This window comes from Acinonyx jubatus, chromosome C2, assembly GCF_027475565.1.
Source record: "Acinonyx jubatus isolate Ajub_Pintada_27869175 chromosome C2, VMU_Ajub_asm_v1.0, whole genome shotgun sequence".
Lineage (NCBI taxonomy): Eukaryota > Metazoa > Chordata > Mammalia > Carnivora > Felidae > Acinonyx > Acinonyx jubatus.
Window position 1 is genome coordinate 146212945 of NC_069384.1, and position 13103 is coordinate 146226047.

The 13103-nt window shown below is 49.4% G+C and overlaps 2 protein-coding genes across 13 annotated transcripts in view; one reads left to right on the forward strand and one right to left on the reverse strand.

Moving 5' to 3' along the window:
* Positions 1–1830: 1830 nt before the first annotated feature.
* LOC106966675 (5-beta-cholestane-3-alpha,7-alpha-diol 12-alpha-hydroxylase) lies at positions 1831–5372 on the forward strand. The gene has a single exon (XM_015062811.3). The coding sequence runs from the start codon at positions 2131–2133 to the stop codon at positions 3634–3636; it is 1506 nt and encodes a 501-aa protein (XP_014918297.1). The 5' UTR covers positions 1831–2130; the 3' UTR covers positions 3637–5372.
* A 161-nt stretch (positions 5373–5533) lies between these two features.
* ACKR2 (atypical chemokine receptor 2) overlaps positions 5534–13103 on the reverse strand; it is a 57221-nt gene continuing 49651 nt past the window's right edge. For all 12 annotated transcript variants that reach the window (XM_053221574.1, XM_053221568.1, XM_053221570.1 and 9 more), the window contains one exon: positions 5534–9709. In XM_053221574.1, the coding sequence (XP_053077549.1) occupies positions 8520–9680 (1161 nt within the window). In that variant the 5' untranslated portion in view covers positions 9681–9709 and the 3' untranslated portion in view covers positions 5534–8519. The remainder of the gene's footprint in view (positions 9710–13103) is intronic.

The window sequence follows — 13103 nt, forward strand, 5'->3', positions numbered from 1 at the left end:
AGGCCTCCATTTAATTACCACCTAATCAGTGTGGCCTTCCTGACTCCCCACCCCACTTTCCGCTCTGCTCCTCTCATTTGCTACCTTTAACACAATTGTAATTACATACTTCTCTGGGCAATGATTTAATATATTTTTCCCTTCCTTAGACAGGTACTAAAGGTATTTGGCGACCGCTCCGTGCAGGGAGACCACCGGATGATACACTCTGCCAGCACCAAATACCTCATGAGGGATGGCTTGAGGACAGGATCTCAACAAAACCATGCTGGACAGACTGTCCTTGGTTATACTGGGGCCCACGGGCCAGAGTCTGGATGCTGGTTGCTTCCACTTCTGCTACAATGTGTTGTTCAAGGCCGGCTACCTGAGCTTATTTGGCTGTACAAAGAACCAGGAGCAGGACCTGCTACAGGCAGAGGAGTTATTTGTCCAGTTCTGCAAGTTTGATCTCTTGTTCCCCAGGTTTGTTTATTCCTTGCTGGGGCCCTGGGAGTGGCTAGAAGTGGCCCGGCTCCAGTGGCTCTTCCACAGGATGCTCTCTGTGAACCACCACCTGGAGAAGAATGGCATAAGCAACTGGATATCCTACGTGCTTCAGTTTCTGAGGGAGCAGCAGGGCCCATATCTGTCTCATTCAAAGTTGGTTATAGCAGAATTTCTGGCAGTAGGTGCCAAGTAAATATCTGTTGAATGGATATATGGGACTGTTCCAAGGAGGGAGGGAATGAAATGAATCAAGGTAAGAATGAATGTAACATGGTGCTGCCATCCATTAAAAACTGGGGAACAATGTTTAGCTTATGCATGTTGGCCCACAATTTCTGACTGCAGATTCAGGCTGGGGAGAGTGGATAATTCTGAGTACTTGCTGTGGTTTCCCTAAGCAATCAGAGAGGACTTCATGGAGGCAGAGTGTGGACATTTCCAGCTCCCTGCAGAGGGGAATGGCACAAGGCAAAGGGAACTCAAGAGGTCATGTGGAAATCAGAGGAGACAAAGTCCCTGTTTGCCAATCAATTAGGAAGTTAAAGAGTAACCTGAGGTCACTAGAACTGGTTGAATTGAGTCTGAACCTCACCTTATTGCAACAATGGCCTTAGAGTCAATGGCAGAACTTTCTCCTTCCTGGGCCTGCTGGCAGGGACCTAGCCTGACACCTCACAAAAGGCCCCCATTAAATGGTCAGCTCACCTCACCCAAGCCAGGACAGCAGTGAGAGAAAGTTCCCACTATACTCTGAGACTACACCCTTATCATGAAATAAAGTGATTGGTTTGAAGTCCTTCTCATCTCTGACATTTCATAATTCCAAGATTCCGAATCTGTCTTTCTTGCTAGAGAAGTGTGCAAACTAGGCCAGGGGTAGGGCTCCAGTCCAGAGGCTGAGGGATGGTAGTCTGAACCTCTGCTTTAAGAGTCATCAGTCTGGGAGGCTCTCTGGGTCATTTAATAATGAGGAACGGACAGGATGTGAAACTTTTCTTTTTAATTTAATTTAATTAATTTATTTATTTAGAGTGGAAGAGGGGCAGAGAGACAGGGAGAGGGAGAGAGAGAGAAAATCCTAAGCAGGCTCCGTACTGTCAGTGCAGAGCCCAGGACAGGGCTCAAACTCATGAACCATGAGATCATGACCTGAGCCGAAATCAACAGTCGGACACTTAACTGACTGAGCCACTGAGACACCCCTAAATGTGAAACTTAATAAATGAGTGTTGAATTTATGCTGAGTGAGGTAGTAAACTAACGAATAAATGAATCCTTGAAAAAATACAGGTGTGAATGGTCAGTAAATCGTGGGGATGGGGTGGGATCCATGAGAGCTTTGTAGATACCATTCTGGGGCTGGGTCTGAAAAGATTACAGCAAAGCCTAAAGCTGGTGAGGAGAGGCTTCTTTCTGGGCTTCCTTCTGGTCCCACCCCCTCCTTCCACACGACGAGGTTGCAGCAAGTGCTAAATCTAGGAGAACATTTTGCTCCTAGGTACTGTCTTGCCAGGGATTTTTGGTATAACTTACTGCCACAGGGCAAGGTCCAGGTCCACCCCCAGCTTGTCAAGGCCTCTCAAAAGCTCTCTGGCACTTAGAGAACGGTGTGTCCAGAGCTCAACCTGGAAGAGCATAGCCATGGTGCTCTGGGGTCTGGTGCTGGGAACCCTGCTGGTGGCCGTGGTGGGGTGCCTGTGGCTGCTGGGGCTGTTCCGGCAACGCAGACCCCAGGAGCCCCCTCTGGATAAGGGCTTCATACCCTGGCTGGGCCATGCCATGGCTTTCCGGAAGAATATGTTTGAATTCCTGAAGTATATGCGGGCCAAGCATGGAGATGTGTTCACAGTGCAGCTAGGGGGCCAGTACTTCACCTTTGTCATGGACCCGCTCTCCTTTGGCTCCATCCTCAAGGATGCACAGAGAAAACTAGACTTTGTGAAATATGCAGAAAAACTGGTGTTAAAGGTATTTGGCTACCGCTCCATGCAGGGAGACCACCGGATGATACACTCTGCCAGCACCAAATACCTCATGGGGGATGGCTTGGAGGATCTCAACAAAACCATGCTGGACAGCCTGTCCTTGGTTATACTGGGGCCCACGGGCCAGAGTCTGGATGCTGGTTGCTGGCGTGAAGACGGCCTCTTCCACTTCTGCTACAATGTGTTGTTCAAGGCCGGCTACCTGAGCTTATTTGGCTGTACGAAGAACCAGGAGCAGGACCTGCTACAGGCAGAGGAGTTATTTGTCCAGTTCCGCAAGTTTGATCTCTTGTTCCCCAGGTTTGTTTATTCCTTGCTGGGGCCCTGGGAGTGGCTAGAAGTGGCCCGGCTCCAGCGGCTCTTCCACAGGATGCTGTCCGTGAACCACAACCTTGAGAAGAATGGCATAAGCAACTGGATCTCCTACATGCTTCAGTGTCTGAGGGAGCAGGGAACGGCCCCAGCCATGCAAGACAAGTTCAACTTCATGATGCTCTGGGCCTCTCAGGGGAACACGGGGCCTAATTCTTTCTGGGCCCTTTTGTTCCTCCTAAAGCACCCGGAAGCCATGCGTGCTGTGAGGGAGGAGGCTGCCCAAGTCCTAGGGGAGGCCAAGCTGAAGGCTAGGCAATCCTTTGGCGTGGAGATCAGCGCCCTGCACCACACGCCAGTGCTGGACAGCGTGATGGAGGAGACACTAAGGCTGGGAACCGCACCCACCCTCCTCAGAGTGGTGCACGGTGACCATATGCTGAAGATGGCCAGTGGACAGGAGTACCTGCTCCGCAGTGGAGACATCGTGGCCCTCTTCCCTTATCTTTCAGTGCACATGGATCCTGACATCCACCCGGAACCCACTGCCTTCAAATACGATCGCTTCCTCAACCCCAACGGTAGTCGCAAAGTGGACTTCTACAAGTCAGGCAAGAAGATCCACCACTATACCATGCCGTGGGGCTCGGGTGTCTCCATCTGCCCTGGGAGGTTCTTGGCCCTCAGTGAGATGAAGCTTTTTGTCCTGCTCATGGTCACATACTTTGACCTGGAACTGGTGGATCCTGATACACCTGTGCCACCTGTGGACCCCCGGCGCTGGGGCTTTGGCACCACACAGCCGAGCCGTGAGGTGCGGTTCCGCTACCGCCTGCGTCCTGCCAAGTGAGCTCCGCCAAGGGGGCCGCAGGCCTGGCCAGGGAGGCTCCCTTAGGGTCTCCGCCTCCTCTCACCCCTCTGAAGCCCCACCCTCGCCTCCGGTTCTGTGATACCTCCTACCTGTGTCCTAGTCGCCTTCCTTGCTCTCTGGTTTTCCTCTAGCCACCTGATGGGCTTATCTTTCTCTCTTGAAACACCGTCTGTCACCGTGGGTTCCGCAGAACCTTCCTCTCATATGAAGTCCAGGGGAATGAGGGGAAATCTGGGGGAAACTTAGTTGGGGAAATGATGGCATAGCTTGACGAGTCTTGCCGTACAGAAACCAGTCATCATGAGTAACACAGTGTCCTGCAAATGTTAGCCTCCACCCTCCCACCTCACTGTATTATCTTCCTCAATGCTTACTCCACATCCTGTGGAATTCAGGTTCGTCCAAAGCAATACGAGGCAAGCCACATGTGTAATTTTTAATTTCCTAGTTGATACATTTTTTTAAAAGGTAAAAAGAAACAGGTGAAGTTAATGTTTATAATATACTTAACTTAGCCCAATAGGTCAAAAATATTAGCATTTCAATATGTCAATATAAGAACATTAGTAAAATATGTATTTTTTAGTAACATTGGGACAAAATATATATATAAAACATTAGTAAAAAAAAAATATATATATATATATTTTTTAATTTCTTTTTGTGTGTGTGTTGCCTTCAAAATCTGGTATGTACTTTTTACCCTTGCAGTGTATCTCACTTCAGACTAGCCACATTCTAGTGCTCACCAACCACATGTGGCTAGTGGCTCCTGAATTAGATAGAGCAGGTCTGGAGAAACGCTGCCTTTCACATAGGAGTTATTCAAGCCCCCCCCCCCCCCCAGTGCCCTTGTCTCCCCTCCACACTCCCACCTCAGGGTGGTCTCAATCCCTCCTGTGGTCTCCACAACCACAGCTGAGTTCAGAGCTCTCTCCTACTTCCAGACCCTCAATCTCCCCGCTGGGGTCCCACAGCACCTCTGGCTCAGTTTGGCCCACACAGAACTCAGCATCTGTCTCCCCACCTCTGTCCTGAACCACCTCCTTCTCCGGATTACCCTACCTGCCTCTGCTCCGGACACCACCACCCGCCCCATCCCCCAGGACAGATCTGGGAGAAACCGGATCTCCTCCCCACTCTCACCCACAAACAGTCAGGCCCCAGTTCTGTCAGTTCAACCCTCTGTCGTGCCTCCGAAACTGTCCTCTTTTCCCCAGCCCCACTGCCATTCCTATGACTCAGCACTCTGCACACCAGGCCTGCCTGGCCCTCGGTGCACCCAGCTGCCAGAGACCTTTCACCAGACCTTTTGCCTGTCATACTTTCACTTTTCTGGTTCCCTGTCACCTCCTTGCACCTAACATTTGAATTTTGCCACAGTTGATCCCAAATGTTCAATCCAGTGCAATTCAGCCTTACCAACTTTCTCCAGTGGAACTGTCTGGAAAGTACAGTTGCTTGCTTTTTACTGCCAACCTGGAGGCCTTCCTGGATCTCACCCATTCCAGCCTCTGGCCAGAAATGGGCTTCCTCCCCTGAGGTTCCCCTGACACAGCTTGTGTCCCAGCACATCTGTTACTTGTTGTTGCTCTCTGTTTCCTGCTTTCCTCCTCCTGCCCCCTCCCCCGGACTGCAGCCCACAGGGCTTGGTATCTTATTACTTCATCCCTGACCCCCAATTCCCTAAATGGAGATTAAATGATAGAAAATTGGCTCAGTCTCAGCTACTTTACTTCATGTCCTCAAATCATTTCCTTCCCCTGCCTGGCCTCACTCAGCTTCCTGGCATGTGAAATGGAGACAGTCCCATTGCCAGGCCTGCCTACCAGGGCTGGAAGTGCTGCTACCAGAGCCACAGCTGGCCGATGGCAGGGCCTGGAACAGGAGGAGCAGTGACTGGGAGCTTGCGTAGAGTCCTGGAGAAGGGAGGCCGGGCAGCAGAGACCCCCTGCGAGGATGCCTAGTGGGGCTTCTCTCCACTCACCTCTCCCAAATCTGTGACTGGCCTCTTGCATTTTTTTGAGGCTGGCTGTTCTGCCCTGAGTTTTGCCAAGATAACAGGCTATTAGAGTAACTCAGGCAAGGGCTGGGGCTGGGGCTGGGGCTGGAGGCAGGAGTCTGTCCCCACTAGCGGTGTGACTGTGGGCCAGAGTCTGCCTTCCTCTGGGTCTAACTGCCCCCAAATGACAACCTCTGTCTAGAGCCTGACAGAGCTCTGACTGCCTTGGAGAAGCCAGGATATCCTAACCTATCCCACAAGGGGCCAGGAGCACAAGAAGAGACACACAGGGAGAACAGGGGAGGGAGAAGGGGACTGAGAGGCTGGAAACCACCATGGAGAGCTTATCAATGGCCTCCCCACACAGCCAGGCCCTGTGCCAGAGCAGGTATTGGGATACAGGCAAAGATGCAGGGCCTTCACACACCTCCTAGGCACTGCTCAGGTGCTATACCCCCTCATTTTCCCTATACCCAAAGAAATCTGGACCAAGGGCCTGGCCTGTCAACAGGCTGGGGGGCAGGACTGAGGGCCCAAATCCATTAGGTCAAGACCAAGAGGTCTCAACTGAGAGTGATCTCCCAGGAACTGCATGTTTGAGGGTATACCTGGGACCAAGGGAAGCCTCAGTGGGTCAGAGGTGTGGGGTGACTACAAGTATACCGTCCCACAGCCCATAACAACAGGACTCCCAGGAAGCAGTGAGCACCCAGGATTATAGTGTGCATGTAGGGGCCAATGCCCAGCTGCGGGCACAGGAGGGGCCCATGGCACCTGTAGTCCTACGCCCCTTGCATGGGGACTGGACACACTCTCTGCAAGGGCCACCCTTCCTTCCCTAGCAAGGACCTTGAGGCAGTAGGAAGATTGAGACCCCCAAGGATACATCTAATCACTACCTGTCCTGACACAACAGTCCTGACCCCCAAATCCTCATTTCTGCACCAAATTTTTTCTCCCTCAAAGAAAAGCCCACTATGTGTATTCTCTAAGGATAGCTTATAACAAAGTAAGATCAGAGATGGCATGCCAAAGGTGGAACTGCAGGTACCTGGGAAAGAAAAATATTTTTTCCATAGGCAGTAATAGCTGTAAACCCTCAAACCACATTTCACAGGGTAGAGGCAGAGCCATGCCTGTCCCTCTCCCTGGGTCAGCCAGGGGAAGAGTCCATCTTGCCGCAGAGTCTGAGGACCAAGAGAATCCTGGGAGCTTTCCTGGAAAGGCGTGAGCAGTGTAGCCAGCGAACTAGGCCTTTGGGTGGGCAGACGGAGAGCAGCAGGAGGAACCGAGGTGCGGACTGGGAAGTAAGGTCAGGATGAAGAGGTCTCTGTCCTGGCCTGGGCTGTGAGAGCCCAGCTCCAACTTGCTTCCTGACCAGTGCCTTCTGTGCTGTAGTCAGAGCCCTCGCCATGGTCAGCTGCAGTACATGGCAACTAGGACAGTGAGAGGGACCGAGGGGTCACTGGTGGCCACCCTTTCCCCTGCCCCTTGGGCACCGGCTTCAGGGCACTTCTTATATACCTGTTGTTTGCAGAGAGCACATACCCACACTTACACAGCTAGAGAAAGACACATAGGAACACACAGACACAAGGCCCAGGGGACACAGTGACACATTCATGTCAGATCCACATAGCTATATGTACTATGCACAGCCCACACAGCAACACAGACATGTGCACATAGACTACACGTACACACATCTGCCAGTGCTGGGGATAAGCCCTGCTAGGTGTCCCTTGGCTGGCATACCTTATCCCATATCATCTATGCATCATGGATACGATGTCAGAGACTCTGGGTACCTAGACCCAGTTGGTACAGCTCAGGCTGTATCTCACCAGTCAGGCTGCTATGTGGGCAGGACTGAGGTCCCTTGTGCACCAGATTTCAGGAGCTCCAAAATAGAACCCCACTCCCCCACATCCTCAAACAAATCATCACCTTCAGATACAGAGCTTCATTTCCCAGGGCACCAATGGAGCTCAGAGTCCTTCCTGACAGTGGGACTCTGGGGCCTTAGGAGAGACAGCTAAAGAACAAGGATGAGGGGACAGCTGGCTGAAAAAATGATCCCTGTTACACAAAGTGGGCAAGCACAAAACATAGAGGTGGGAATGTGTAAGAGACAAGGGGTACCTGGTGTCCAGGAAGTGAAAAGGAATGACGGACTATAAGGGTAAGATGGCATATGGGATTCTACGTGTGAAAGCTCCAGCCCTGAAGCCAGACAAAAAATTTAGACTTGATTGTGCAGGCCCCAGGGACCCTTGAAGGCTCCAGAGCGGGGCATGGGAAGCACAAGAAGGAAGAGCCTCCTGGACTGCCATGTTCACCTGGCATCCCACCTGCTGACTCTCATGTTCCTGGGAAGCTCCCCAGGTGGGGCACTTCCAGGCCCTCCGGCTTGCCAGACCCTTGGCAGTGCCATCAAAGCTGTGACATTAAACGATACTGCAACAATATTTTCCCAGCTGAGCTACAGGGAAGAGGGCACACTGGTGGGTGGCAAGCCTTGGACTACTCTGAGGAAGATGGCACTGATGGCTGAGGGTGGGTGATCATGCTGGCTGCTGGGAGCAGATTAGATGACAGGACGTAGCATGATGATAAGAAGCACCGAGGTCAGTTAGGACACTACTGTAGCGATTCATGCAAGAGAGTATGATTTCCTGGAAGGCAATAAAGAAAGTGAAAGGAAGAGGCAAGAGTAAGTAAATGCTGCTGATGGTTGAGAATTGAGAACTGACCACTGGGTCTGACAACATGGTCCATGAGGCCCTTGAAGAGAGGACTTTGGGTGGATGCCCAACTGAGCTGGGTCCCATCCACTCTCACCAGACTGTGGTATGGCCACTCAGGCTTCATTTTCTCCCGTGTCATTCATGTCAGGGGAGTGCTCAGCCTGCCTCTCCCCAAGGTCATTCATGCCAGTCATTTCTTCTTGGGCAGTGAGCCTGCTACTCTCAGAACAGCTGGACAGTGGGGCCTGTGCAGGGCGAGGTGCCTGGTTGTGCCGGAGCACAGTGATGAGGAAAGCCTTCAGGTACCCGCGGAAGTGGCGGCTGGAGAAGGCATAGAGAATGGGAGTGAAGCAGCAGTGAAGGAAGGCAATGCTCTCTGTCACCTGCAGGGCATAGTCCAAGTGCTGGCTAACCTTGCAGTCCCCAAATATTTGCAGGTCCAGCAGTGAGTGCAGAAACAAGGTGAGGTTGTATGGGAACCACAGCACAAAGAAGGCCACCACGAGGGCTATGACTATCTTCAGAGCCCGGCCCTGGCCTGGGGGCCTCAGCCTGACCAGCACAGAGCCAATGCGGGAGTAGAAGAAGATCATGACAAGGAGTGGAAGGAGAAACCCCAGGAGGTTCTGCTGGAAACGGAGAAAGAGCTTCCAGATGGTCCCATGTCCTCCGAAATCTGCATAGCAGTTCCACACGCCTGTGGGGTTTTCATGTGTCTGCACAAAGACCATGTCAGGGATGGAGACAGCCAGGGCCACAGTCCATACCATGGCAGCCAGGAGCAGGCTTTTGGCCCGGGTCCTCAGTCTGTGGTGGGGCTGAGTGTGGACGATCTCCAGGTACTTGTCCAGGCTCATGCAGCTAATGAAGAAGATGCCACTGTAGAAGTTGATGGTATAGAGGGTGCTCACCATCTTGCATAAGAAACTCCCAAAGACCCAATGCCAGGCCACAGAGATGCCCCAGAAAGGCAGTGTCACCACAAACAGGAGGTTGGAGATGGCCAGGTTCAGCAGATAGACCTCAGTCATCCGCCTGCGAGGCATGTACCGGAGCAAGACCATTAGAAGAAAGAGGTTTCCTCCTAAACCCAGCACAAAGATCAGGCTGTAGAAGACTGGCAGGAAGATCCTGCCAAAGGACATCACCTCATCCTTCCGGCAGAGCATGAAAGCCACACTGTCCAGGTAGTACTCGTAGTCATAGAAGGAGCTGCTGTTCTCAGAACTGGCAACCTCAGTGGTAGGCAGCAGAGGGGAGGTGGTGGAGGCCATGTTAGGAGGACACGCCCAGTTCTGGAGCTCTGTGGACCAGAGTACAGTGGGAGAGAAATAAGATGAAACCAGGCACTCTCCACCTCTCTCCAAACCCGCTTTTACTGCTGCTCTGGGAGGCCCAGCAGACTCTTCACATTGACCTCAGTACCTGTAGGTCAGCGAGGAAGAGCACAAGTGTGGGGAACCTGAGCCTACCACTTTAGCCATGCCACCCTGGGTGGGTAGCTTAACCTCAGATGTTCTCATAGTACTCACTTATTTCATTATGGCTTCTCCTCTTTATTTTTCCCTTCATCATTTAAAAGAACTGATACGACCCAGTAATTGCACTACTAGCTATTTATCCAAGGGATACAGGTGTGCTGTTTTGAAGGGGCACATGCACCCCAATGTTTATAGCAGTGCTATCGACAATAGCCAAAGTATGGAAAGAGCCCAACTGTCCATCGACAGATAAAGAAGATATGATGTATACACACAATGCAATATTACTTGGTGATCAAAAAGAATGAAATCTTGCCATCTGCAATTATGTGGACGGAACTAGAGTATATTACGCTAAGTGAAATTAGACAGAGAAAGACAAATATATGACTTCACTCATAGGTGGAATTTAAGTTACAAAATTGATGAACATAAGTGAAGGGAAGCAAAAACAATATAAAATAGGGAGGGGACAGAACATAAGAGACTTTTAAATACAGAGAACAAACAGTGGGTTGTGAGAGGTGTTGTGGGTGGGGAATGGGATAAATGGGTGATGAGCATTAAGGAAGACACACTGTATTCTACTCCTGAAATCATTATTACACTATATGCTAACTAACTTGGATGTAAATTTAAAAAATTAATAAAAATTTTTAAAAAGAACTAATATCTTTCAGATTTTTCTTTATTACTTAGAGAATACCAATTCACCTATGTACTGTATCACCATACTTTTCCTCATGTGTGGCTTGTGATTGTTTTTTTTTTTTTAAAACAAATGCTTGTCTTCAGTAGGATTTGTTTTATCCATAAATGTCTAGTGTGCCCACTTTGGCTTTTAATTTTTTTGACCTCTGTCGCCTAAGGATTTCCCTTGCTTTTGTTATTTTTAAAATATTTTAAAATATTAAAAATATTTTATTACAAATATTTAGTTTTATATCAATATTTTTATTTGTAAGTATTCAATAGTTTTAACATATTTTATCCAGTATATCTAGGTTTGTAGCAGAAAGGTGTGAGCCATCATGTTGAGAGGCTCAGAACCTACTAAACCTTTCCATTCCTCAGTTTCCCCATCTGTAAAATGATAATGATAATAATAATAGTGCCTACTTCATGGGGTTCTTGTGAGGCTTAAAAATTATCATTCACTTCAGAGCATTTCACACTCCATGAAGAGTGCCCAGAACGTAGTAGGCCCTCAGTAAATGTTAGCTTAAAATGTTGCTTTGTTGAGAACAAAGTCCATCATCTTTCCGCCAGCCTCTTCTCTCCTGCGTCTACCTAACTGAACAGCACCACTGACTCAGTCACCTAAGACTGAAACATAGGAGACGTCCCAGATTCCTTCCTCACTCCCTCACCACCATCCTGTGAGTCTCTACCTCCTTACTGCTTTTTGAAAATGTCCAACATTTCTAAGACTCATAAAAATACATACATGATATTCTTTTAATAGAATTAAAACAAATGAAACAAAAATACTTTGAAGGAGTTCAAAGAGATGAATGCGAAAGCTTGGGAATGATAGGGACAACATTCAAGATGGTGGCTGCCTGGGCGGAAGCCCAAAGCATGGGATGAGGGCAGGTCAGTGCAGTGGTTTCCCCTCAGAGCAGTGGTTTCCCAGGTTTTAACTGTATTATTAAAAATAATTTTTGGGGTGCCTGGGTGGCTCAGTAGGTTGAGCGACTGACTTCAGCTCAGGTCACGATCTCACGGTTTGTGGGTTCGAGCCCCGCGTCAGGCTCTGTACTGACAGCTCAGAACCTGGAGCCTGCTTCAGATTCTGTGTCTCCCTCTCTCTCTGCCCCTCCCCCACTCATGCTCTGTCTCTCACTGTCTCAGAAATAAATAAACATTAAAAGAAATTTAAAAAAATAATAATTTTTAAGGGGTGCCTGGTGGCTCAGTTGGTTGAGCTCAGGTCACGATCCCAGGGTCATGGGCTCTGAGCCGCGTGTGGACTGCTTAAGATTCTCTCTCTCTCTCTCTCTCTCTCTCTCTCTCTCTCCCCCTCTCTCCCTCTCTCTCCCTGCCTCTCCCCTCCTCACATGTGCATACTCTCTCTCTCAAAAAAAATAGAATATATAAAAATAATTTTTAAGAGAGACCTGCACATGAACCAGTGATAAGAATTATGCTCAATTCTGTTGTGTGTTCCAGGAGAGAGACTTCAGGTTCAACACATTAGACTGTTCACCAGTGAAGAAGAGGGTTTTGAAGGAGAGAGGCAGGAGATAAAAAAGAATACATGACTCTGGCAGCAATCATGCACGGCCTCCAGAGTGGGGCCTAGAGGCTGGTGACAATGGTTCATAAACCAAGAAATACAAATCAAGCCCACTTTATACCTTTGTGTTTTATTTTTTATTCTTTGATTAAAGTGAGGTTGAACTTTTTAATATATTCAGTGCCAGTTTGTATTTCTTTTGTGAATAATTTATTGTTTTAATGGGTGGGATTCTCATTTCATAAGAGGTTTTATATGGTAACGATTTAGCTTTTTACATATATATGGCAAACATTTTCCCCAGTCCTTCCTGGAAGTTTTGTCTATTTTTTTTTTCCAGGTAGAATTCTGCAGGAAATATTGACTCAGGCCCTCAGCTGACTCTTCTAAGTATCCGCAACACTGGGACCTCACAGCTGATGGAAATATACAATGCTGCTGAGGCAGAACTTCTCCCAGGGAGTCCCTGAAGTCCTCCTACTCATTGAGCCTCTGCACCACCCTTGGGCTCCTGTGAAATGGAATCTGGGCCAGATTTTGGGAAAATCACACACATGTCCTGTCCCCATCCAGGAGCTCAGCCTGGGCAGCTTTATATAGGGCTGGGCTCCTGACTGGCCAGAAACTTCACCCTGTGCCTTCCTTTCCTGGTTCTCCACTCCCCTCCTGTGCATCTAGGGCCTCCGGTCCCTGAGCCCCTCCCTTTCCTGGGCAGCAGTAAGGACGCCCCTAGCACATGGCTGGTGTCAGGAGTCCATGAGCTGCTGTGGTGGGAGGAGGGAGTACTCTTCTGCACTTGGAACTGATTAGGGATTATTTTTTTTAATATTTATTTTTATTTTGGGAAGAGTGCAAGTGGGGAAAGGGCAGAGAGGGGGGAACAGAGAATCAGAAGCAGGCTCTGTGCTGACAGGCTGACAGTAGTAAGCCCAGTGTGGAAATTGAACTCACAAACTGTGAGATCATGACCTGAGCTG